At 35.0% G+C, this 24,702-nt stretch overlaps 1 protein-coding gene across 10 annotated transcripts; it reads right to left on the bottom strand.

Annotated features, from left to right (window-relative positions):
* Nucleotides 1-1,575: 1,575 nt before the first annotated feature.
* LOC126753130 (CD109 antigen) lies at nucleotides 1,576-23,345 on the bottom strand. 10 transcript variants are annotated; one of them, XM_050464325.1, is made up of 13 exons: nucleotides 23,242-23,343; nucleotides 23,024-23,104; nucleotides 21,900-22,059; nucleotides 17,239-17,644; nucleotides 16,237-17,153; nucleotides 15,869-16,130; nucleotides 15,519-15,786; nucleotides 13,713-13,856; nucleotides 12,642-12,858; nucleotides 5,107-5,285; nucleotides 4,129-5,027; nucleotides 2,486-3,028; nucleotides 1,576-2,408 (listed from the first exon to the last, which is right to left on the bottom strand). In XM_050464325.1, the coding sequence occupies exons 3-13, from the start codon at nucleotides 21,965-21,967 to the stop codon at nucleotides 1,845-1,847; spliced, it is 4,467 nt and encodes a 1,488-aa protein (XP_050320282.1). In that variant the 5' UTR covers nucleotides 21,968-22,059; nucleotides 23,024-23,104; nucleotides 23,242-23,343; the 3' UTR covers nucleotides 1,576-1,844. The 10 variants fall into 10 exon arrangements, with proteins under 10 accessions (XP_050320282.1, XP_050320279.1, XP_050320280.1 ...); XM_050464322.1 differs by lacking the exon at nucleotides 23,024-23,104 and having other exon boundaries at nucleotides 23,242-23,345; XM_050464323.1 differs by lacking the exon at nucleotides 23,024-23,104 and having other exon boundaries at nucleotides 23,156-23,343.
* Nucleotides 23,346-24,702: the final 1,357 nt, after the last annotated feature.

Genomic DNA, 24,702 nt, shown 5'->3' with positions numbered 1-24,702 from the left:
AAGTTTCAATCTAGAATAAACTCACATTGCCTGGATTTGCGAAATTCTTTTTTATTGTTTCGAATTTTTATAAATTTTCAAAATAGTGAAAACTTAAATTGGAGGATACGGATAGTTCCAGACATTTACAAATCTGTAAAGAAGACTCTCTAAAAATTTCACGCAAATCGGCCCAGCAGACCTTGTGGTGTTTTGGGTATGGTTTTGAAAAAATTTCAGTTCCGGCCGAACCAGTTTGGATGCCGGGTCAGCTAATACTTACATATATCTGCGAAAATATTTTGAAATTGGAAAAGTCCTCTTGTAGACATATTCTCGAAAAGTTAAACTTTGTAAATATAAAAAAACTGTCAATAAATGTCGTTGCAGTTGTATATCTCCAGTGCTACCAATCACATTGTGTCATACTATATAGTATTGGAAAACCAAAAAAAAAGTAAATTCGGAGAAGTTGAAAAAAAAGTTACAGCTGTTCAAAATAAGTGAAAATACTGAGGAAATTTGCTATATTTTGAAATTTTTCTATTAAAAAAGGAAGAATATGATGAAAGCCACCAATGAAATTTGTGAAGTTTACGGAGACGATGCTGTATCAGTTCGTGTAGCAAAACAATGGTTCGCTTGCTTGCGTTCTGGACATTTCGGTGTGTCCGCTCTGATCGACCTATCGTTGAAAAAGTCGATGGGGTTATGGATAAGATTGACCAGAACCGTCACAAAGGCAGCCATGACATCGCTAAGGAACTTAACATTCATCATCAAACGGTTTAGAACTATTTAAAAAAGGCTGGTTTCAAAAAGAAGCTCGATGTTTGGGTACCGCAGAAATTTTCTGTGAAAAATTTTATGGACCGAATTAACATCTGCTATTCTTTGCTGAAACGAAATGAAATCGAACCATTTCTAAAGCGAATTGTAACAGGAGACGAATAGTGAATCAAATACGACAATAATGTGCGAAAAAGATCATGGTCCAAGCATGCAGAAGCTCAACAGATGGTCGCAAAGCCAGGCTTGACGACTCCAAAGGTTATGTTGAGTGTTTGGTGGGATTGGAAAGGAATCAGTCTGGTCGAACGATTGATTCTATATTTTACTGTCAACAACTGATGAGATTGAAGCAAGAAATAGAAAAAAACGGCCAGAACTGATCAACAGAAAGGGCATCGTCTTCCATCAAGACAACGCTAAGCCACACAAACATTTGATGACTCGGCAAAAACTGGAAGAACTTGGCTGGGAAGTTTTGATGCATCCACCATATAGCCCTGACCTTACATCGTTGGACTACTATTTATTTCGGTCAATGCTAAACTCCCTTAATGGAATAAAGTTGGCTTCAAGAGAAGCCTGTAAAAATTATTTGTGCCAGTTTTTCGCCGAGAAACCAGAAACGTTTTACACTAATGGAATAAAGTCTGTAGCGAAAAAATGGCAAAAAGTGGTCGACCAAAATAACACATATTTGGTTCATTAAAGTTCATTATAAAACTAAAAAAAAAAAAAATTAGTTGAAGTTTGTTTAGAAATATGAAAAGACTATTCGGCTACCCAACATTAAAGAAAATGCAGCCATTAGATTATCATATTTTTCCATTTTATTTTGGGTAAATGTATGCTTGTTTGAACTATATATAGTATACATTTGATATTCTAACAAATTTAGTTAACTACTTAATTTTGATAATTTTTTTCATACACATATACCTACATATGCACATGTAAATAACCTTTTTTCACAAATATACAGACATGATTCCGATATAAAAATTTATCACTGATATTCATTTACATTACAATTTCGCCGTTTTTAGAGTGAATTGCTTGAAGCAAGATAATGTACATTAATTATTGCTTTCCTTTGATTTTTGACACGATGAACCACAATCTTCGCCCTCACAAATATCACAAAGCGATGAGTTCACCTGATAATATTCGGTGGCACGACGATTTGTTTGGTAGTAGTCATAGATGCTGACCGCTGCGGGCTTTTGTTTGGCCACCGCATGTGTTTTGACTGCTCTAACGGGCACACACTTACTATCGGCCGGTTTCAAGGCATCGAAATAGACAATCACCATCGAATCGGCATTTTTCGTTTCAGTACGTTTAACGCGGTCCACCGCTTCAATAGCATTGAAAGCGTCAGTTTCCGCAGTGTAGCCGGAGGGTAGTGCTATCTCCATTACAGCCATATTGGATTCTTTCTCTTGATCGGCTGCATCCGCAGGTACATATTCGGCGCATACGTCCATAATTAGTAAGTTTTGGTCCTCCTTGACATTTGTTGTCACTTGGAAGCTTGGTGCTTTATCCTTTTCAGCCAAGTTATAACGGTATGATAGTTGCACCATAGATGAGCCATTACCCTTGGCGGTGAAATCAACCGAGCGTGTTGTCTTCGGTAGCTGTGCACGGAAGAAAGCATAATATTCTTTAGGTTAGTTTAATTCAAACGACATAAATCGCGCTTTAATTAACTTACCACATGTGTTTGCAGTACCAAGGAATTTTCTGCGCTAACCGCAATGGCACCTTTATTTTCCTCACCACCGCTTGAAGTAAACTCAATGTCCATCACACCACTGCCGGCGCCAGTTTTCTCTGCAAAGCTTATGAGCGCTTGCAACCCGACCACAGTGTCTTGTGTGGAAGCAAAACCACCGTTACTGTTGCGTTGTGAGATCAACCATTTGACAATGGGCAAAGCATTTTCGGCGCCCTCTTTATCTAGTATTGCAAGAAGTATGTACGATGTGATCTCTACGTCATTACTATTTGGCTGCCAACGCCAGATGGCGCTGCTACCCTCAGTGGGAGTATCAACCTTGGACCACCACTTGCGATCGCTTTCCTGCTTAGCGAGACCTTGTAATTTAGTTAGCACCTTATCGGCTGCGGGATTTTTGGCAATTTGCAGTGCCAATGAAGCAATTGCGAGCGAGTATTGATCGTCTGTTTTATCCACGTTCTCCATTAGATACTTCATGCCATTATCGACCTGCGTTTTGTACTTTTCTACATGTTCCTGTTTAAGTGTAAAATGAAAAATTCTTATGAAAGTATTGAACATCGTTTGTAATGATTACTAAAGTACTACACAGCGACATAGAAATTTTTGGTCGAAGATTCTTTTATCTTAGGTAGGTAGACAGCCACTCTGTCTGACGATGGCTTTTGGGACAACTCGTTCTGAAATCTCTAGAAAAAACATCTCCTTACTCTATTGTCTTCTCTCTGAACCATCCAGTGCTTTTGCTGAAGCTCATCACAAGCAGCCTCCGAAAGATAATCAAGAAACCGCCAAACAAAGGTTGTGATTATTTTCTTATACAGAGCTTTGCTTTCGCTTAGAATATATTGTATAGTCTCCTCATTCGTAGTCCCCTCAATCTATTGTTCCTTTTCTCAACCATTCCGTGTTTCTAAAGAAGTTCATCACTACGAAAAGTGTTATCTTAGCAACCTTCGAAAAAGAAACCCTCGACCGAATGTTGCGATTCTTTCCCTATACAAAGCTAAATTCGCATTTCCTCCACCTTCTGACAGCTTCTACAATAGATATTGTATGGCTGGCACGCCTGCCGATTAGACGGTAACCTATTAGTACTCCTACTAGAGTTTTTATGTCATTCCTTTTAAATTCTAATAGTCGGCATGTGCGGCCTATATTCACATTCCTGCTTGTTGAACAAGATAGAGATTGTTTCTGATGGGCCTCCGCTATATTTACAACATATCGATTAAATATCTACAAGTAGACATACAAGTTTTTCGTCTCCGTGGTCTAGTTGTAGGACGGTACTGCTCCAGCTATTTCATCAGCTTCACAGTTACCAAGAATATCAATATGTCCTGGAACCCGATGCATGTTTATGGTGAAATGGGTTGTGAGATCCGCTAAGAGATGATGGCGTTCCTTCACTACCCGAAACCCTAAGAAACTGTTGTGATTTTAAAACCGCTTGGCTTTTGTTATCTTTACTTATTGTTAGCTTGAAAATTGAAACCTACCTACGCTTAAAAAAGCTATTTGAGTGCTAAGTTTTCGTGAAAAGGCCACTACCTCAGAGCTGTATACTAAAACACAATAAGCTGCATAGCTCTTCTTTACTATAATCTACTTACCACATTTTCTAGGAATGCCAACAAAACAAATGCTGTCAGGCCTAACTCATTTTGATGTGCCGAATCGAAGAGTTTTCCATATTCGGGGAAACTACCATTCGGTGTTTGTTTCGACGCTAAAAAGTCCAAACCTTCTACAATAACTTTAGGATCAATATCGGTGTATTTTGCTGCTTGGTGGAACGAACGCATCACATATGCTGTCAGCCAAGTACTGCCTGCCTTATCAGATTTGCCAAAAGCGCTGTACGAACCATCATCGTGTTTGTAAGTTAATTCACGTTGATAACCAATTTCGAGGAACTTCTTTGCCTTCTCCGTAACTGCAGGCATACTCTTGGAGATCGCGTCCAAATAATGCAAAACTAATATATTCGGCACGAAATTCACCATATTTTGTTCGCCACAGCCATAAGGCATGCGCACCAGTTTATCGAGGTTCTTCAACGTTGGCCCAAGCAAATCGCCCACCACAGAAAATTCTATGTATTCCGAGTCGGGTATAGCTTCGGCTGGTATATCTACATTTAATTTCTCATTGTGCACATTTTTATCTTTAAGATTTATGAAGACGGCACGATTTTCGTATTGTGTCACACCCTCCGGTTCCACTTTGAGCATTTGATGTATTGCATCACCGGCCAGTGGTGTAGTTGCAGTGATTTTCAATGTGATCTGTCCAATCTTTTTGGGACGTATCATAAAGGAAATGCTGCGACCAGTATTTGACGCAACCGAGACACGTTTAACGCGTTGCACCACATCTAAGGGCTTGTCTTCAATCTCATTGGTGGCTTCGGTAAAGTCATACTCATTATCCGTATTCTCCATTACTACTTCCGCATCCAAAGCTTTGTCCATATAATTGAAGATTATAACGGGTATGGCAATAACTTCGCCTACGTTGACCAAAAAAAGGTGACGCGATTATTACAGAAGATTTTAGAAGTACTTTAAATGGAGTGCGTCTTAACTTACCGCGCTTTACCGAATACGGCAGATTAGTAGAGACAAAGAAGGGCTGGAACACTTGTATTTTTGTGGGATTGGCCGTAAGCGCAATGCCAGTATTGGGATTCATCGAGAAGCCAGTGACAACCCATGAAGTGATGGTGTCGGGTATCTTCTTGCTCAAGGTAAAATTTCCGCCATCCGTACTGCAGACGAAGCGTTGAAGAAGAGGAATATAAATAGGTATATGTTATTTTTAGTGGTACGGTTTGATATGTGAGACAATAACACATAACAGGCAACAAGCGAAAGCGACAAGCGTGATTTAAAGTTGGACGGAAATTGAGAGAAAATTTTTTTCATATATGCGTGCATGCAAGTGTGTTAGTTATATCCAGAACTAGGTTATATTTTGTGTGTGTAGTAAATTATAAATTTTTAAATATATGTATGTGAATACAAAAAGCAATAATTGTTGGATATGAGCAAGCAAATCCATTGAAATATCATAGCATGCAGTATGAGCTCGCTAACAATAATGGTGCACAAAGTCTAAGTGAGGATGCAAGTACAGTTTTCAATGCAATATTTACAGTTAAAAGTGTGTACATGTGATATATGATATATTATACAAAATGATCGCCAAAGAGTAAGTTATATTAAGATGTAAGTAGTTATAATCGAAACTAGATATCGTCACCTAAAATGCAAAATAACGCATCATAAAAAAAATCGAAAATAAGTTTTTTATTGCTTACGATACACTACATCATATTACTTATATTAAATAATTAAATTTTCAGCTTCCATTGTTAGATATAAACAATATTTTCTTTGCCTGTAGACTTATGAATAGTGATCGTACGTTAATTTGCATTTTGGGTGATAATGTGTGTCTGAAATTATTGAATATGAAAGCTTGTTCTCCGACATGTTTCAAATAGAAACCATATATCCTTATAAATAAACCGTTATACTTTAGATATTACCTATATTATGTAATAGTTTGAATATACTAAACCCTTAAAAGTGCTTAAAAAGTCATAATATTTTTGTATCGGAAGAAAGTTTTCGCTTAATTCAGGGATTAATTAGAATTTCAAACATGAGCATGTTTTCTAATTAACTCAAAATAATGTCTGTAAATATCCACTTTTTCTTTTACTTTGTAATGCAATATATTATATTGAGAAAGTGCAACCACAGTTGCTGAATTGCTTTTGGTATTGAGTGTGCGTCTCCATTGCCAGTGCATCACCTAATATTTTGTGTTAATACGGGTTGCCTTTTACATTTTGGGATTTGATTGCACTAGAATTGCAACCTGGCAACTCACAACATCAGAGTAAAGTGTGAGTGTGATATTTTTGACGTTATATATGTATACTCAGACAACTGTGTCGTTTACAGTAACTTAAAATATTTATCTCGATAAAAAAATGGAATTATTTTTTCACAACTTTCGATGTGGATTAGTGTGTGTTATTTACAGTAACTTAAAATATTCATCTCGGCCAAAAAATGAACTTATTGTTAACAACTTTCGAAGTGAATTAACTCAGCAACAATACAGTGATGAATTTAAAGCAATTTGTATGTATGCAGTTCTATCACGGATCAGTGTTTGCTATTGTGAATTCTAGAGAGTTCGTAGATCACTCCAAGACGAATTTGAGAATGCGAATGTGGTCCAAAATCAGTTGCTCTTCTGAAAACTATTGATGCTGTGCACAAACTGATGTTTCTCGACAGCTGAAAAGGCGCTTAATGCGTTCAGAATGCATGTTTTGGAGATGCCTCAATCAGAATGTAATGTGTAGAATAGTATAGATCCCAAAGAAGAATATTTTGAAAAACAATAGGACGATTTTCGCTGATGAATATATTTTTTATTTTTTTTATTTTCATCTAATCCCGAAATATAAAAGGCAAGCCATGTGTTATGTATTATGGTAGACATGGAGTAACTCTTCATTTCGGAAACATACATTTCATTATTAACGAAAATCCATGATTCTCTAAACTCTTTACGAACTGCCGGACTGCTGTTTGCAACCATTGAACCTGTGGTCGTTGTTGTGTAAAGGAGCGGTGGATTTGTGGGTAAATATTCAGCAATAGATTCCCTAGGCACAGGCGATGGTAGTTGGAGAGAATAGTAAATAACTAAAAAATTTATAGCATGATTACTATTAGAGATGAGTGCGAAGTAGAAATAAGGATTTATGTATGTAGAGGAATAGTAGAGGAATAAGTAAAATTCAGCGATGGGCGTGCTTTCAATTGGGCACCTGAGGAAAATAGTATTTTGATACTAAATATGTATAAGAGTTCGTAAAAATTTTAATAACTGTCAGAACACTCCATTTGGACTGGATGACAGCTCTGCAAAGTCTTAGTGCATAATTTTGTTCTATAAAGGGTATTCTAAAAACTGTAGCATACTCATTAAATAAATAGTATGTAAGTATTAATATGAAAGGTATATATCTACAAAATAACACAAAATCAATTGAATTAATAAATAGAAGTTGATAATTAAATTGGCAGGCATAAATTACGTACAGCTGCATTCATTCATCGATAAATTCAGTATTTAAGAATGAAAATTATTATCCACAATAGCGGCTTGTTGCGTCACAACACTTAACAGAAATATTTATCAACAAAAAAATCGTACGATTTCACTGAGCAAATTTTGTAAAAAATCCAATTTTCAAAAAAGTTTTCACGCGCACGTAATTCGTATTGAAATTGCTTATCGCTGCCAATATCAGATGCTGTAGGTCCAGCAGTTGTGGAGCTGGTTGTCAACCAGGTTTCTGTTGTCGATTGTTTGCGACGATTGGAGGCACCACTGATCGGCACGTTACCACCGCTGGAACCGGTCGCTGTTGGATGTCTTTTCTTTTGGTCTATGCGGATGACATGCAGAAGTGTAGAACACAAATGCATCATGGAGAAAATTTGTTAATTTTTAAGTCTTAAGCTTAATTAATCATGCAATTATTATCTTCATTAATGCAGTATTTTTATAGCCAAAACATAATTTAATTTTTCTCAGAGAACCAGTTTCAAAAAGGACACTGAAATATTGTGTCTATCGATTATTGCGATAAATTTACTTTAAATAATTCATACGAATCGATTTTTTTTTATATGTATAATTGATGATTCATGAACGTTTTCAAAACTTAGTTATGATGTGGAAACTTTGGAAATTTTGTGAAAAAAATAGGGAAGATTGAAGTAAAGTTCAGAAATATGCCATTAACAGCTAAAAAAATTTATAATGATATAAAGTTTTGCGAATAAAATTTTGAATTCAAACTCATAACGTTATTCATAGTTTTGAGTGAGTAAATATACACCATAAGAATACTAAAACCCACATTAGTTATAAACACAACGCATTGTTGAATGTTAAGTAACCAATATGAATATATCATTGTATTACACAGCAATATTGAATATCCAATTTTCTGCAAAATTGCTACGTATTGACGGTATAACTAGCGCATTCCCGGGATTAATACGAGTAGTATCGTAGCGGTGAACTGCATTGTATCTAAGAACCAGGTATGATCTATTGCTGTCTAAGCCGGAGCGTTTCTCATTGCCACTCCTTATGATATATATGATGTTGAGAGCTGGGTTGAAGAGGTGAATACGGCTTAAATTTTTTTATAAAATATGCAAAGCGTTTTATAATTTTGTAGTGAACACAATAGAGCAGTTCGCATGAAAGCAAAAATGTGTTGAAAAGAGTTCGTAAACTGCATATGGTGGTGTTCTTAGAAATTAAAAATAAAAAAATCTTGAAGCGAACACAAAACTGAGAAAAGTTTAAAGAAGAAAGCTCAAAGAATCATTATGGTAAGAGCATGTATGTAAATATGTAGCTGCTTATTCAGGCTAGAAGCGTTGTGTATTTTCTTTTATCAAGTTACTTGATATAGAATAGTGATTCAACATTTGAGCACGTCCAAGAGCGCTCTACGTATGTGCGTATCGGTGGTTTAGTCGGTCGAGCTTGTAAATTTTTCGCGAAGTATTCTATATCGTCTATGGTATCTTCTCTCAAGGCAGCTGCTGCGACAATGAGATCGAGATCGTGAAAAATAAGCTCTTCTTCGGGTATCGGGCTTATAGTCCAGTAAATAAGTTCTGCCTCTTTTGTATTGAAAGTTAAAGGGAAACAAATATAATGGGTGGCATTAAATGTAAGCTATAATCCTTTGTTAGATCCATTAAAGTGTTACAATGAAGGTAAAGTGATTAAGACAATAAAATATATACCACATTGTCCAAAACTTCGATCTCCTGTGCCATCTGTTGTGTAGATAAGAAGCCTACTCTACTAATCGCCCTACACACGCTGAGACCAAAATAACGAGGAAACTCGCCAGAGCTAAGATTTTCACTTTCATATATACAGGATTTATCGGGAAAGTAATAGGACTGAGAACAATTCTTTAAAAACTTTAAAAATATGCTCTTTCTGCGTCGATGCAGCGCTAACAGCGCGATTTCCAAGCATTGTCTTGTCGGTCCCGATTGACACTTCGTTCGAATCTCTTGAGGACTTCCATGTAAAACTTGGCGTTAACGGTTTGTCCAGGAGGAAAAAATTCATGGTTGATGATGCCTTTGATGTCAAAAAAGACAATGAGCATCGTGTTTACTTTGGATTTGATCATACTTCAGGTCTTTATCAGCGACCTCTTCCCGGCCCTCCAAAAAGGCCTGGTGCCACCGACCAAAAATGTTTGTCCTGACTCTCCAGGTGCTCGGAGACAACTCACCAGCCGCTCGTGCGTTAGCTATGAACGCTTTCAACCGAATCCAGTCGGTGCGCGCACGCTCCGAAGCACATTCGTGGCGGAAAAAAATCAGTCCTATTACTTTCCGGACAAACCTTGTAATTCCATAAACAATCACAAGTGCTATGTTATCGATGTACTCATGTTAGTTAATATAACAGTTATATATATGTCGTTTACATTTAAATTTCCCAATGCGTTAAATTGATGTGTTATTTAATTAATATATTAAATATATATATTACTCAATATTTTCGTATATCCAGTCTTCCAAAAAATTTTTACGTAATTTTGGTGCTACAGGTACTGCTGTAAATGGTCGCCCTATTGATGAAGCGGCCAGCATATGTCTGGGTGAGGGATAATTCGACCCAATTCTAAACATGACGCGTGGTTCCAAATTAAACCGGTTTTGGAGAATGGGATAATGATAGTCTGCAAGTGTGAACAGTTTGTCAATCTCATTATGTCATTCTTTTAATTATGAATAGATTTGTAAAATTTGCTTTCCGCTTAACATTATTTGAGAAACTACAGGATTACCAAGTTATAAAAAAGGCTTATTTTCATAGTTGCTCTCGCTGAACGCTTTAATCATTCTAATTAACTTTTCATGACACAATATTAAACATGGGAAACTACTTATCAAGTTCTAACTAATTCTACATATAAATACTATATACTATATAACGTAAACTAATACATACATTACAAATGCACAAAAAGAGGTAAAACACACAAGTGTGGCTAGAAAATATTTTATGTACCTAATTCTTTGACTAAAGATCCAAATTTCGGCAAAATTAGAGCGTAAGAGCATTGAGTTCTCACTAGCTTTATCGCATTTTGCCAGTTCCATTGCTTGTAGTGGCAGTGCTTCACATAACAGATCCTCGTCCGTTGAGTCAAGGTATTTATATTCTGAAGCTAATAAGAAATACTGAGAGGACTTCGCAATGGCAGAGACTTGCTGCTTGATGAACAATTAGTAAATGGTAGGGAAAAAGTTTTTACTTTTAGATAAAACATGAAAAACATTAACTTCGGTTGTACCGAAACCATAATACCTTTCACGAATACAAAGGATTTCTTACAAGAATTTGTTTATGTTTATTTAATTGTGACAAAAAAACGCCAGGAAATTGTACTTACATTCCACGAGTATATGATATTTCGAAAAAATGTATTTTTATAAGTTGGTAGGACTGTCTTTAATTAATATGCCTAATATGACCGCGATCTCTCAACCAGGTTGTTTACAGCAGCTGCTTAAGTCGGTACATCTCAGTAGAGCGTTGCGATTTCAACAATGGATAAAAATATCGAATAAAGAATTTGACAAAAATTTGGTATTTATAACCAAATTTCGAATGCGGAATCGTTGCGAATGTTGGAAAAGGCTTACGGTGATTCAGTTTTATCTAAAACACAAGCCTACGAGTCGAATGATTTTGGTGGACACTTTGGGTATGAAACGCGTTCTTGCTCGATTCGTCCCGATAAAACTGATTTTTTTTAAAACGTTAACAGGCCTCTTTAGACATACTTGTACTTGATCGTGTGAATTCCGATCCCACATTCATGGAAATCATTATTACTGCCTCTGAGGCATAGGCTTATGAGTTTGTTCGGGAGAGACAGAGGTCAATAAGGAGTTCTATTTGTCCGTATTGAGGCGTTTGCGTGAGAACATCCGTCGAAAACGGCCGAAATTGTGGAAGAACAATTTGTGGACTTTACACGGTGATAATGCACCATCTGCAACTATTTTCAGTCAATCGAAGAGGTAAAACGAAATTCGCTGAGGAGCTGAAGGCCATCCCAAAAAGGGGCAAAATAAATGATGAACAATTAAATATTTGGCGTTCTATTTACAATTTCTGGGCACTTTTTTGTCACAGTATATATGAATATGCTTTGCTGAGAAGCTCTGAATGAGTCGGTCACAAATTAAATGGCTTAGAACATGTTTGATATACGAATGAACATAGGTATATAAATTCAATATATGAGGTAGTTATTACCCAACACACCGAGAGAGATAGACTGCGAAGTTATGATTATACTTAACATATACTCGCTTTAGGAACGTTATACATCAGATCTTATAGCTTTGAAGTATTTCCCGCACAACTCACCTATTTTAAGATCATGCCACTCATAACTTCAAAGCTACTGCACCTATCGTTTTGAATGGTGAAATTTTGAACACTATTTCTATACATAACTTTCTAGGTAATTTCTTTTTTCTTCAATTTTTTTAATAATATAATAAAAAATGTATCGATTTGTGCGCAAAGTGTTCCCAAATAGCGTTACATGGGCATAACAATTATATACAAATGAATTTTTTTGATTTCAGATAATCCAGCACCGTGCTATTAAATTTTTTCTGAGACGCTCCACAGTAATTTCCGTCATTGCCGTATTTTTTAATATATGTCCATGAAAACTATAATCTACTATTAGTTTTTAAAAATAAATTTTAACTGTCTCAAAAAATATTTTTTTTTGATAATGGAGCTTGTTTTACATGGATCAACCTCAATGCCACTTAACTGATTTAGCATTTATACCCAAAAAGCCATACGTGTTTTAGCTACATATGAGTATACTTAAATTTAAAAACAGGGTCCGCCAACACTTTACCACTAACATATTACATGCATATACGAGCATTAACGAAGCGGCGAAGAGCGAAAAGCTCTAAAGCACATAACAATCAAAAAATAAATTTACATTTCTTGATTCATGAATATCCAGTTTTCGATAAAATTTTTTCTCAAGATTGGCGTTATAGCAGTTGCTCCAGCTAATGGTTGCGGTGGTGCAGGGAGGGCTGCAGGGAGGGCTACAGGCATAAACTCGCCGGCGAAGAAAGTGGCTTCCGGGAGAGGTCTTCCAATTGCACCAAAAGCATAAACTGGTTGTTGAAACGCGTGAATGTAAGCATAGACTATGAACAAAATATTTTTTTAATTCTTTTTTATAAATATTTCTTACAGTTACTTGTAATACATTTTTTTCATTATGTTCAAAGCATTATTTTTAGATTATTTAGGCTCGTGTTGCGTCATATTTCAACGGTGAAAATTCTTAAACATTGATATGTAGCGAAGATCGCAGATCGAGTGCAAAAGATATTAAGACACATTGTTGTTTTTGATATAAAATAGCAATAAATCATATGTTCTCATGCAGAAAAACTAGAAAAGTCTTCGACATTAGCTTGCAACAAAAAAATGGATTCAGCGTAGGAGAAAGTGGCATATAATGTTGTAAAGATACAGTGTGTTCTAAAAATACGGTGCATAATTATTGATAGAGTGAAAAACAATAAGTAAGAAGTGTTAAAAAAATGTTGTGGTTAAATGTGCAAGATGTAATTGTTGTGGCGGTTGTATATTTTCTCTAAACAATGTCACTAACGGGTCAATTGAAATGCGTGTAATATGTTTGCGTATGTATGTACAAAATGAAATGAGTTGATTTAACCTGTGTGATTTGGAAGAAGAACTAGGTAGTCAAAATAGTTGTGTTTTACATATAACGTAATGCCGACAATCAAAATATCGAAATTTGGAACTCCGACAGTCAAAATACCGGCAAATCGAGTAAGTCTGAAGTGGATGTGCTTTTGCCAATTGCCTAAATACTATATATACATATTTTTAAGATATCATGAACAGGGGACTATGGGCTTTTGTATGTTTTTGTGCATAAAAGTATTTACACTCTAATTTCTAACTAACATTTCACCATCACCAGTTGAAAAACTATCGTAAATCCAAGCTTCAGTAAAGTCCTTACGAATTTTCGTAGGACGTGGTAAACTTGGTGAGAATCTCGGCGCAAACGAATTTTGTACATTAGGTGATGGATGATGCATATAGTATACCAAACCCGTTCGCATATCATCCGTACGTGCTCTCAAGAAATAATAACGGGGTACACCTATAAATAGATATGCAAAAAGATACTACTGTAATTTCACATGCTGATTCGCATATCCAACAAAACTGTTCCACAATAAGCAACATTCAATTGTTAACAGGAAAATTCAGTAAGCAGGCCACCGCATGTACATATACTTAAAATAATATTGTACAACGAGAAGTTTGAGTAATTTACAGGATTTGTGTACACACGGAGCTGTAATTGGTCAAACGTAAAGTAGTTGAAGTAGATGATAACTGTGAATCGGGCTTATGCATTCATATAATTTTTTTCGCAAGCTATCCATAAGTAGCTGAAAGAATGTTTCGAGCATAGAGATTAAATATGAGTTCAACATTATAAACGTTTAATTATTTCGTTGTTTCAAAAAAAAACTCGCAGGGTTGCAATTTTGTTAATATAAATATATATCTTTCTAGACGAGTTTCTGATAAAAACAAAATTGGGCATACACTTATAATAATTGAAAAAAGTTCGAAAACAGTTATCTGTAGGTCAAATTTCTAATGAAGGTAGAATATGTGGTCCCGAGAAAACCGACCGCTGTTATAAGATCTACTAAAAAGTGCTTAGTCGCATTATAATTGCTAGTACTTAGTGTTCTTTTTCGTTTTGTTATCGGCTGTTGCTATTTTTACTGTTATTGTTATGTTTTTGTTATTGTTATTTAGTTTTGCAAAGGTTACGTTTTTTAAGTGCTCCGCATGCATACGATTCCTTTAAATGTACACACGATGTAATCTTTCTTTAACCAACCCTTCAATGCCACTCGTAGAGTCACTTTCATGCCAAATCCACACTTCATTGAAATGTTTACGTACTATGGGAGTGGTCGCGGATGTTTGCGTCGACACGCTATTAGCATCGAAACGATCTATGGAGTCTGTTTCATCTTCTGAGTCAAATAGAGTGTCTAAGGCTAATTCGAAATCTGCTTCAAGCATATATAAAGGTTCTAGAAAAAAAGTAAATACCATATAGCTAACAACAAAAAAAAAACAATCTAAGTATAATTTTAGCGGAGATAGGTAGAGTTTGTGTAAGTGAAAGTTATAGGCGTGTCGTTTTGTACCACTCTAAATATCTAGTGTCCTTCACCGCGTTTATAAATAGTCTCAATTAGTTTCCAGTTGTTTTTGGACGTTTTAAAGCATAACTACTTCATTCCTAGGCAGCGTTATTTTATTTTTAAATAATCTAAACTGAACCACACATGCTAAATATTTACAACCGTAGAACCATTGGCAACGATCGAAATCTCTACAAATATTATTTTTAGTCACCACTATTAGGCATAAGAGTTGCTTTAGTGTGCACGTTTTTCCTTGTAGCAAATACACTGGAAACGAACCTATTAAGCAGTGTCCAAATCCAGCTTTCTAAAAACATTTTCCGTATTGGCAATACGCCATAAGCTGAAGGATCAATTGTCCGATCCGTAATATCTCGATGCATAGGCTCATCGTTGAGAGCAACTTCAAAATACTCATCGTTTAGCACGCTATCAGCAAGTGCCAGTGGTGATGGGTATAACTCTTGGATTAACATAGACACATATGTTTAGGCGCTCAACATTATTAAGGTAATATTAAAGGATTTCTTACAACATAATATTAAAAAAAAATGCTTCATGGAATTCTAATTTAACTTTGCACTTACCATCATTGTAGGGATAATTGGCATTTGTCATTGTTACCACACCGGATTCCTGTCCCGGATAGCGTCCATAGCCTCGCATCCATGGTGTGCTAGCATCATAGTCGCCTAAAGTGTTGAATATCTGTTCCTGGGTTATATCATTGCCCGATTTGAGTAATAGCACGCTCTGATCAACACCTAGCAAACCGACAAAAGAATCAGGATCTGTTGTAATATGAAGCTGTACCTGCTCGCCAGGTTTCGCTTGGGGTTGAGCGCTAATATCGATCTATACAAAAGAAAATATTAGTAGAAAGTGGAAAGTGGAAGGCGTAAATTTGATTTAACTTTTTTTTAATTTTACGACTTACGGTATTTTCGAACTGTTTTTCAAACTGTATCGCCTTTTCTTCGAAACGCAAATTATTGTCGTAGACATAATGTACGTATAAGCTGGCTTTCGGTATCATTTCGAAGGTGGGTATAAATTTGATGGTCTGCGATTGTCGTCCCTCCGGCACATCGACATATTCGCTCTTCAAGATATTGCCGCGTGCAACGATGGTGTAAACAAAGTATGGGATTTTTTCACTCGATATTACCTCCACCACAACGGGCTTACCCAGGCGAGGTCTGCAAATAAATTATCAGTTGTGAATGCATATAATTATAAGTGTTTTAGTTATATAGAAGGTATTCTCTCTCACACTTATATTTACAAAATCGTTTCTGTACTTACTTCTTTGTGTTCACCGTCAATTTTAGCAATTCCGGTGTATCGATTGTAGGTATAAATTTAGATATTGAGCTAAGATATGTTGTAGTATCTAAGAATTCACATTTTACGGTATAATAACGGTCTGTTTCGGCCAAAGTAAACTCAAATGTAGCCATGCCGTGCTCGTCAAGATTTGATTCAAATTCCATAATTTTATCTGCTTCCTTTGGAGTAGTAGCTTCATCTTTAGACAGATAATCTCTAAACATATAATCACGTGGCGGATGCACAATCAATTTGGCTTTATTCTTTGTATCAGACACCGGCGAGCCATCCACATTCTTCACAACAACGGTAATTTTGGTCGGTTTGCCAGGTTGATAATTGGTCGGCACGTTAACACCTTCGATGCGATAGCGCTCGGAATGCAAGTTAATAGTAGCCGTGGCATTTTGTGTATTGCCAGTGAGTTTCTCCTTCATCGTAGCCAATACTTTCAATGGCGGCACATATGTACGTTCACCACCGATATTTAAGTCTTTACTTAAATCAAATTCAACGTGTCCTTTGCCGTCGACATAAACCATTTTGGTTGCCTCGGGTTGAATATTCATGCCATAATGATGATATAGGGGTTTAATGGATACCGTTGCCGTACCTTCAACAGATTTACCGTAGGTGTACTTTGAGCGTACGGTCACCTTAATGACGCCATCAGGTATGGCTACGTCCTTGGCGGTTTCAATAGACACTTCAAATTTAGGCAATACATATTTGGCCACCTCAAAAGACTTTGAAACCGGTGATTGACCCTCAATAACGACCTCGATATTCCAATCGCCGAGCACAGGTTGTTCGGAGAGTTGAAATTCACCGGTGTAAACCCCTTTAGTCAACTTTACGTCCTGCAATTGTTTAATACGATTCCGTGCGCCATCCTATGTAAAATATAAAATTTGACGTTATAAAAATTGTAAAGTATAAAAAGCGTTTAGTTTCAGTTTATTTTCGCATAATACGTACATTAATCAGTATCGAGATGGGCTGCTCAATTTTTGCTGGACGCGTATTGGCATCCAAAAATAGTACACGAAACTGTACTAAGTCACCTGGTTTATAGGTGGCCTTATCCGTTTGTATGAACGTGGCTGGCTTGTAGTCGGCATAATTTAGCTTTGTTGAGTTCTCGAAGATCAGCCCGGACACGCCTTTCGCAACCAGACTATAAGCGCCATCCTGCAGTTGTGGCACATCAAATTCAACATTTTCAGTGGACATCGGCTGCAGCTCTACTGTTTTTGTCTCATTATACGAGGGACCCATAATGCTAACATCTATTTTGGTTGGTCCTTCGGCTTTGTGCACTGAAACGGCAACATTGTATTTAAATTTGGAGCGGATCGTGCCAGGTCCGATTACAGAGTAATGTCTGTGTAAAGATTAATGGAAAAAAATATATTTGGTTTATTCATTTATTTATTTTTTTTTTCATATTATTGTTAGTATAATGGCTTTTAATGTGTTTTGTGTGCTTAGAAGCTTGTCTAACTTATATTGACTGTTAATTAATTTTAATAAAAAGGTCATTGAACTGTTTCAAATACAATCGTGCATCTCGTTTTTGCTGAATTAATTTATGCACTTTTTTGTATTTATCAACAAATTAATTACATAGAAAATTTTGTTTAATATTCATTTGAAGTAGGTATAAATACATATTGGGTAGTCGAAAAAGTATTTTCGTATTCGTGCTACCAATCACACTGTGTCATATCATATAGTGTTGGAAAGGTTAGATTTTAAGCTTTATTTATCCAAAAAAAATTTAATTCGGGGAAGTTACAGCTGTTCAAAAATGAGTGAAAATAACGAAGAAATTCGCTATATTTTGAAATTTTTGATTTGATTGGAGATGAAAGTATGCAAATATTTCATCGTTGCTTTAAATTAATGATCCACCAATAAGTATACACACATGCCAGGCCGAAATGAACAATCAATTCAAACAAGTTTCGACGCCTAAAAGACTCGACGGTACATATACATACGAACCAACTCACACCTAGAACTTATGCGAGTGTATGTGTACTGCCCTGCAGCTGTTTAGATTTCATAGAAGTAAAAAATTATTTAAAATTCCTATTAATTTGCTCAGTATTAATTAAGTCAATAGGTCAGAGCTAGCATCTGATAACCTCTGCCCATGAGTTTTTTCCAGCATTAGTCACGAATCGTTTTGTTTGTTGTATATTATGCCGGCTCGTTAAATAAAATATGCAAAAAAAGAATGAAAGTTTCTAAATAAATAATTAAGCTATACTATCTCATTTCATACGTATGAATATATGTATGTATGCACTGTTTCTTCTTGTTTTATTTACGACGTGTTCGAATCGCATATTGATTTTAGTTCATAATCGCGGTTCGGTGTGTGTGTGAACCCTAAAAGGGGGTCAATTATTATACCAAAACAAGAAAAAACAACATTTACTTTGGCTGCACTGATGTTATAATACCCTTCACAGGAGAATTCTTATAGCATAAAATTACATAAAAAGATCTTTATCTTGATTTTGATCGGCCAGCTTGTATTGCAGCTAAATATGCTATAGTTGTCCGATCCGAACGTTTTCTTCGGAGGTTGTAGTACTTTCTTGGATAATAATCTTAACAAATAAAAGAATTTTATACAAGGACTTGAGTTTGTTCGGTCTATTTGTATGACAGTTATATAGCATATAGCGATCCGATTTCATGTATTTTTTCGTATGTAGTATCAATGCCTTAGACAATAACCATTGGAAATTTTCATGAGCAACATCTTGGTAAGACAAAGTTGGGTGCAAAACTACATATCGATATCTGAAAACTGAGGGACTAGTTCGTATATACGTACATATACAGACTAACGGACAGGCAGGTGGACATGGCTAAATCGACTCAGTTCATCAGCTGATCATTTAAATCTACATATACCTAATAAAGTTTCCTTTAAGGTGTTACTACATCGTGACAAATTTAAAATACCCTATTCTGGGTATAAAAAAATGGAATCCAAATAAAAATTAACATAATATCATTATACACTAGGTTATTAATCAGTTTTTATTAAGCAACTGTAAATAGTGTCATTGTTTGATTGCGCTTGAACTTGATCGTATGAAAGTCTTAGGATGAAGTCATTGAGTTTTTGAGCATATAAATAATAAAATAGTATGATGCTGAAAATATTTTTGACACCCTCCAGACAAGTCATAGCCATTGTTCGATTAAAAACAAAAAAATTATGTACGTAATATATGTTTATGTGTATGTATATATGTAAGTAAACACAATAACAACCAAGCTCTGAGCTATAATTCAATTTAGCCGGTTTTTACGCTTTTATTTGTTGTGAGAAAGGCTTGGCGCACAGCGAGAAAACAGCTGATGCTAATAGATACACATATGTACGTAAAAATAAATAAATACCTTGTAGGAAATTTCAACAACGCCGCAAAGATGATAGTTTTACACCAATTTTGTTTTAATTTGGGATTTATTTGCAGAAGAGCGAAAAAAGGCAAACAAAACAATTCAGTGCGAATTTTTTGGGTAGTCGAAAAAGTCTTTTCGTATTTCTTATCAAACTTCAACTATTTTTTCCTACATTTATTTGGAATCTCTTCATTATTTTCACTCATTTTTGCACCGCTGTAACTTTTTTCAACTCCCCAATTTTTTTTTGTAAATTGAAGCTTAAAATCTCACCTTTCCAACACTTTATGGTATGACACAATGTGATATACGACTGTATCTATGTACATACATCTATTGACAACGTACGAAAAGACTTTTTCGACTTCCCAATATACAATTTGTATTTATACAAATATTTTGTGATTTTAGCCCATTACTTTTTTCTTGACTTGAATTAAAAATATATATAATTAATTAATAAAAAAGTAATGACAATTTAAATTTAATAAATAAATAATAATAAATTATTTTCACTATGCAGTGTTTAATTTTCTCTGCATGGCACCAAGAAATAAATAACCTTTTAACACACACATGTACCTTGTAAGTACCGGCTAAGTGCTACGTGCGCGCCTCGCAATTGCGAAGGGAATTCCCAGCGTACAAATCATAATAATGATGTTTTGCTTTGTACAATGTTTCTGCCCGCTGGCATTGTTTGACGCAAATAACATGCAAATCATGTACTTATGTTCACATACACACATATATACATATATACGAGAATATTTCCGAGAACGATTAAGCTTTTCCAACGAAAGAAATGCCAAATAGTTTCTATTTGTGCTAGTGAACACTTTAAAAATTATTTTATTATAAACTTGAAAAAAAAACGCTTTTTCTTTAGCCGTCTCAGCATCATTAAGCAATAATTATATTATTTTTTTTTGTATTGATATTTTTTATATTTTTTGGAAGAATACTTGTACATGTACATAAACTTTGAGATGAAATTATCAGCGAAACTCATTAGCGTAATTGATTTTTGGTGTTTTTTTCAGATTTATAGAACTTTCCTGAAACACGTATTAAGCTTAAATTGATTTTCGTTTTTTTCTAACATTTCAGAAATTTCTATGGAAAACCTTTAATAAATATATGACAACGTGAATTGCATTAATATCAATTTTAACTAATTTTGTTTCGAAACCATAAAGTCATTTTAAATCTCACATAATTCCCTTTTTGATGACATTATTCCCATGATTTTTACAGCTCGTGGCGGCCATGTTTATTTACGGATTCGTGTCAAATGTCGTAAGTGTGTTCAGTAAAGTTTCCCATTTCATCATGCCACCTTTCACTTTGGTACAACGATTGGATATTGTTAAAGCTTAGAAGAGAACGTAATTCCGGTGGCTACTGTAAGAGATCGTCGCGCAAAACACGGTCTACTTAGATGAAGGCCCATTTCGGGCTTAATGGCTTCGGCAACAAAACAAAATTGTCCTTATTAAGGTCAGTCAAATCCTCATGGGCTTCAGGAAACGCAATTGCATTCCCAAAAATTGACCGTTTGGTGCGAATTGTGGTATGGCGGCATCATCTGGCCTTATTTCTTATTATAACATGATGCTGACTGACTTTTTTCCCTTGGAATTTGATGAATTTGACGCGGACGATCTCTATTTACAACGAGACGCGCCGCTTCATGTTGGGTGAGAAATGGCCCAGTCAAATGGCCGCCAAGATCATGTGATTTAAGGCTTACAGATAATTTTCTCTAGGGGTATGTTAAATCAAAGGTTTACGCCAAACAACTAGCAACGCTTGAGGTACTCGAAGGCAATATTCAGCGCTCTATAGCCGAAATTTCAGACGAAATCCTGCACCGGGTCATCGAAAAATGGCGAAAACGTATTTTTCGACAAGCAAGTTTTATCAAAATATCTCTGCACCAGGATTTCAACGTTTTTCGTCATATATATATATATATATATGTATCTATCTCGAGTAGTTTTAGGTAATGCATACAACCACTAGGTATACAAAACTATTATACTTTGTAGCAACTAGTAGCAAGAGTTCAAAATTTCGATCACTAAATTCTTTAAAGTTACAATATTTTCATTTAAATATTTATCTTTGTGGCTGCAAATATGTTTCCATGTTTATTCATGCTAAAATATATTTTTTTTTGTAGGGAGTAAAAATTAGTTACTTACCCGGCTGCGCATACCAAAGCGACGATTTGTATAATTTCAAAAACGGCAATACATAGCCGACGCGACATCTTGTTATCGTTCAATTCTTCAGTGTGTTTTTATTTCTAATTATGAGCTTTTCTCTTTTCAATAGTCATATATATGTTAACTCAACTGTGATCTTATCAAATGTAGAAATGTAAACATGTTGGAAAAAACATAAATATGGTATACATAATTAATTAAGTATGGACATATCGTCAGCTAAAATGCAAAGAATGTCACCTCACTTTTCATAAGTTTACAGGCGAAGGAAAAACGATATAAAAGAAATCACTGATATTGAAGCAAAATTCGAGTTTTGGTTATAAAATGGTTATATATTGGTTATCATACACTCATATTGAAATAGAATTAGACTTTAAAATTGTTATATGCTGGTTATTATATTTGACAACGATTTTCATTTTTTTTTTTTTTGATGATACGTTGTTTTGCATTTTAGGTGATGATATGTATGTACATATGTGTATGTAATATTGATGTGATTCCTGATAGATTGAACATTTTCATTACTTTGAGTGCTGATTGATATGTATATATAAATATACATATGTACATATATGATATAGAGTATAGAAGTAATTAAGTGGTTCGAGGAGAAAAATGCATTCTTTACATATACATACAAATATACTTTTATGTAGACACATTTGTAGAGATGCCATACATAAGTATGTAAGTATTATGGCAATGTAACTTAAACATTTTTTCTTCAAATATCAGATATGGGCAATTATTACAAAAGCGGTTTCTGAACCAACATAACATACATATATACAGTTTATATTACACACATGTACACATGTATTTTGTCAATATCACAGAGTGCATTTAGCATTTATCAAAGTTTGATTGACATTTTGCCGACCACATTCGATATATATTTCTACAAACATATACTAATTTCTAATATATGAAGAAGTATGCAGTCAAATGAACGTCCATTTCAAGCGTTATATTTATTAAGTTGCTAATCAATTAAGCAACAGTAAAAGTGAGAAACAGAAACATCAATATATGCATAATTTTATACATAAGAATATAATATATTTTATAATATAAGCATATATGTATGTACATACATATATAGTATATGTATATGCGCCGCCAAAGGTCTAGATCTAAGTGCAGCTGATTGGCTTGCGCTATCACTTTCCCGTTTCCTGCAAAAAACCAAGCCGCAGTTTTGAGTAATATATTTATATTTCAATCACCACATGCATGCGAAATGTTCATAAATGTGTCACTAATCACTAATTTTTAATAAATTTAAATATCAGTATATTATATTTCACTTTACAATTTCAAAATAATTCACTTGTAGAATCACAAAACACGATCGAACTATCGTATGTAGACAAGCGCTCGCGTCAACAGTTGCATTGCGAATGACCAGCAGCTGGCTACGAGCTCATGCTTATGGGCTTTCGCGATATATTGTATTTCATTTGTTATAAGTTTACCTCACTTTTGTTTTATTTTATTAATCGTTCTCTTTTTTTATAACCTGATCAGAAGGAAACTTCGAAGACCCTATACAGTGCATAGATATTGGGTAGTCGAAAAAGTCTCTTCGTATTTTATTAATAGATGTCATGGCAGTCGTATATCTCCAGTGCTTCCAATCACATTGTGTCACATCATATAGTGCTGAAAAAGTGAGATTTTAAGCTTAATTTAACCAAAAAAAAAATGAATTCGGGAAAGTTGAGAAAAAAGTTACAGCTATTCTGAAATGGGTGAAAACAATGAAATTTTTGTATAAAAAAGGGAAGTATGCTGGCCTTACAAACTGAACGATCAGTATCAAGTTTTTGTAAGGAAAACTTTTTTAATTGTGAAGGGTATACTAGCTGCGGTGCAACTAAGATTTACTTCTTTCAGATTTACCTATAAATGTATTATATATATTTGTTATAAGAAATGCACCTGTGTAGGGTGTTACAGCTTCAGTGCCGCCGAAGTTAACATTTTTCTTGCTTTTGTTTTAATTATCTCTTCATAAGGCCTTCTTCTCATTGTGCTGTTATTTGCTTATGTTTGGACTTTTGAGTTGATTTGTCTTGAGTTGCTTTTTGAAATTTTTCTTTGGCTTTTGTGTGTTTTTGTTTTTTTGTCATATTGTTTTTTGTTGTTTGTGCACCGCTACATGTTGTTTCAATACATTATATTCAGAAGTTAAACAGTTAAACATGTGTCTGTATGTAATGTATTTTTTTACCTTTGCTTTTGATTTGTTTATATTGATTATATTTTTCCCGACTTACTCATTGTTTACATTCCGCTTTTGTTTTTAAATACACATGCTTTACAAATATATACAATAAGACACATTACTAGTTTTAAATCCTCAACCTTGCCTCTGCGTTTTTACCTAAATATTTACTTATAAATGCCACAGCAGCCGGCAAGAATATCCACAACCTGCTTGTAATGCATTTTTACACAACAAAGTATTGTGCACTCTTTACAATATGTGCTGAGAAAATGAGAAACACTTGAGGAAATCTCTCAGAGATTGAATTGAAAGTTCAAAAACAATTCTCGAGCCACTGTGTAAAGTTGATTTCTTTGCAGTGCGGTTTTCCATATTTTTTTACAATTATCATGTGAGTTTGAAAATTTCTTCTGCTCATAAATACCACTTTCAACATTAATTAACAGCGCTTTGTGAGAGAATTGAGTAGCGAAACCACGAAGCAACTTATTGGTGAAGCAGTGCATAGCCGAAGACATTGGTAAACATAAAATCGATCTCTCT

Source organism: Bactrocera neohumeralis, chromosome 3 (assembly GCF_024586455.1).
Source record: "Bactrocera neohumeralis isolate Rockhampton chromosome 3, APGP_CSIRO_Bneo_wtdbg2-racon-allhic-juicebox.fasta_v2, whole genome shotgun sequence".
NCBI classification, from domain to species: Eukaryota; Metazoa; Arthropoda; class Insecta; order Diptera; family Tephritidae; genus Bactrocera; species Bactrocera neohumeralis.
This window is presented reverse-complemented; position numbering and strand designations above follow the sequence as displayed.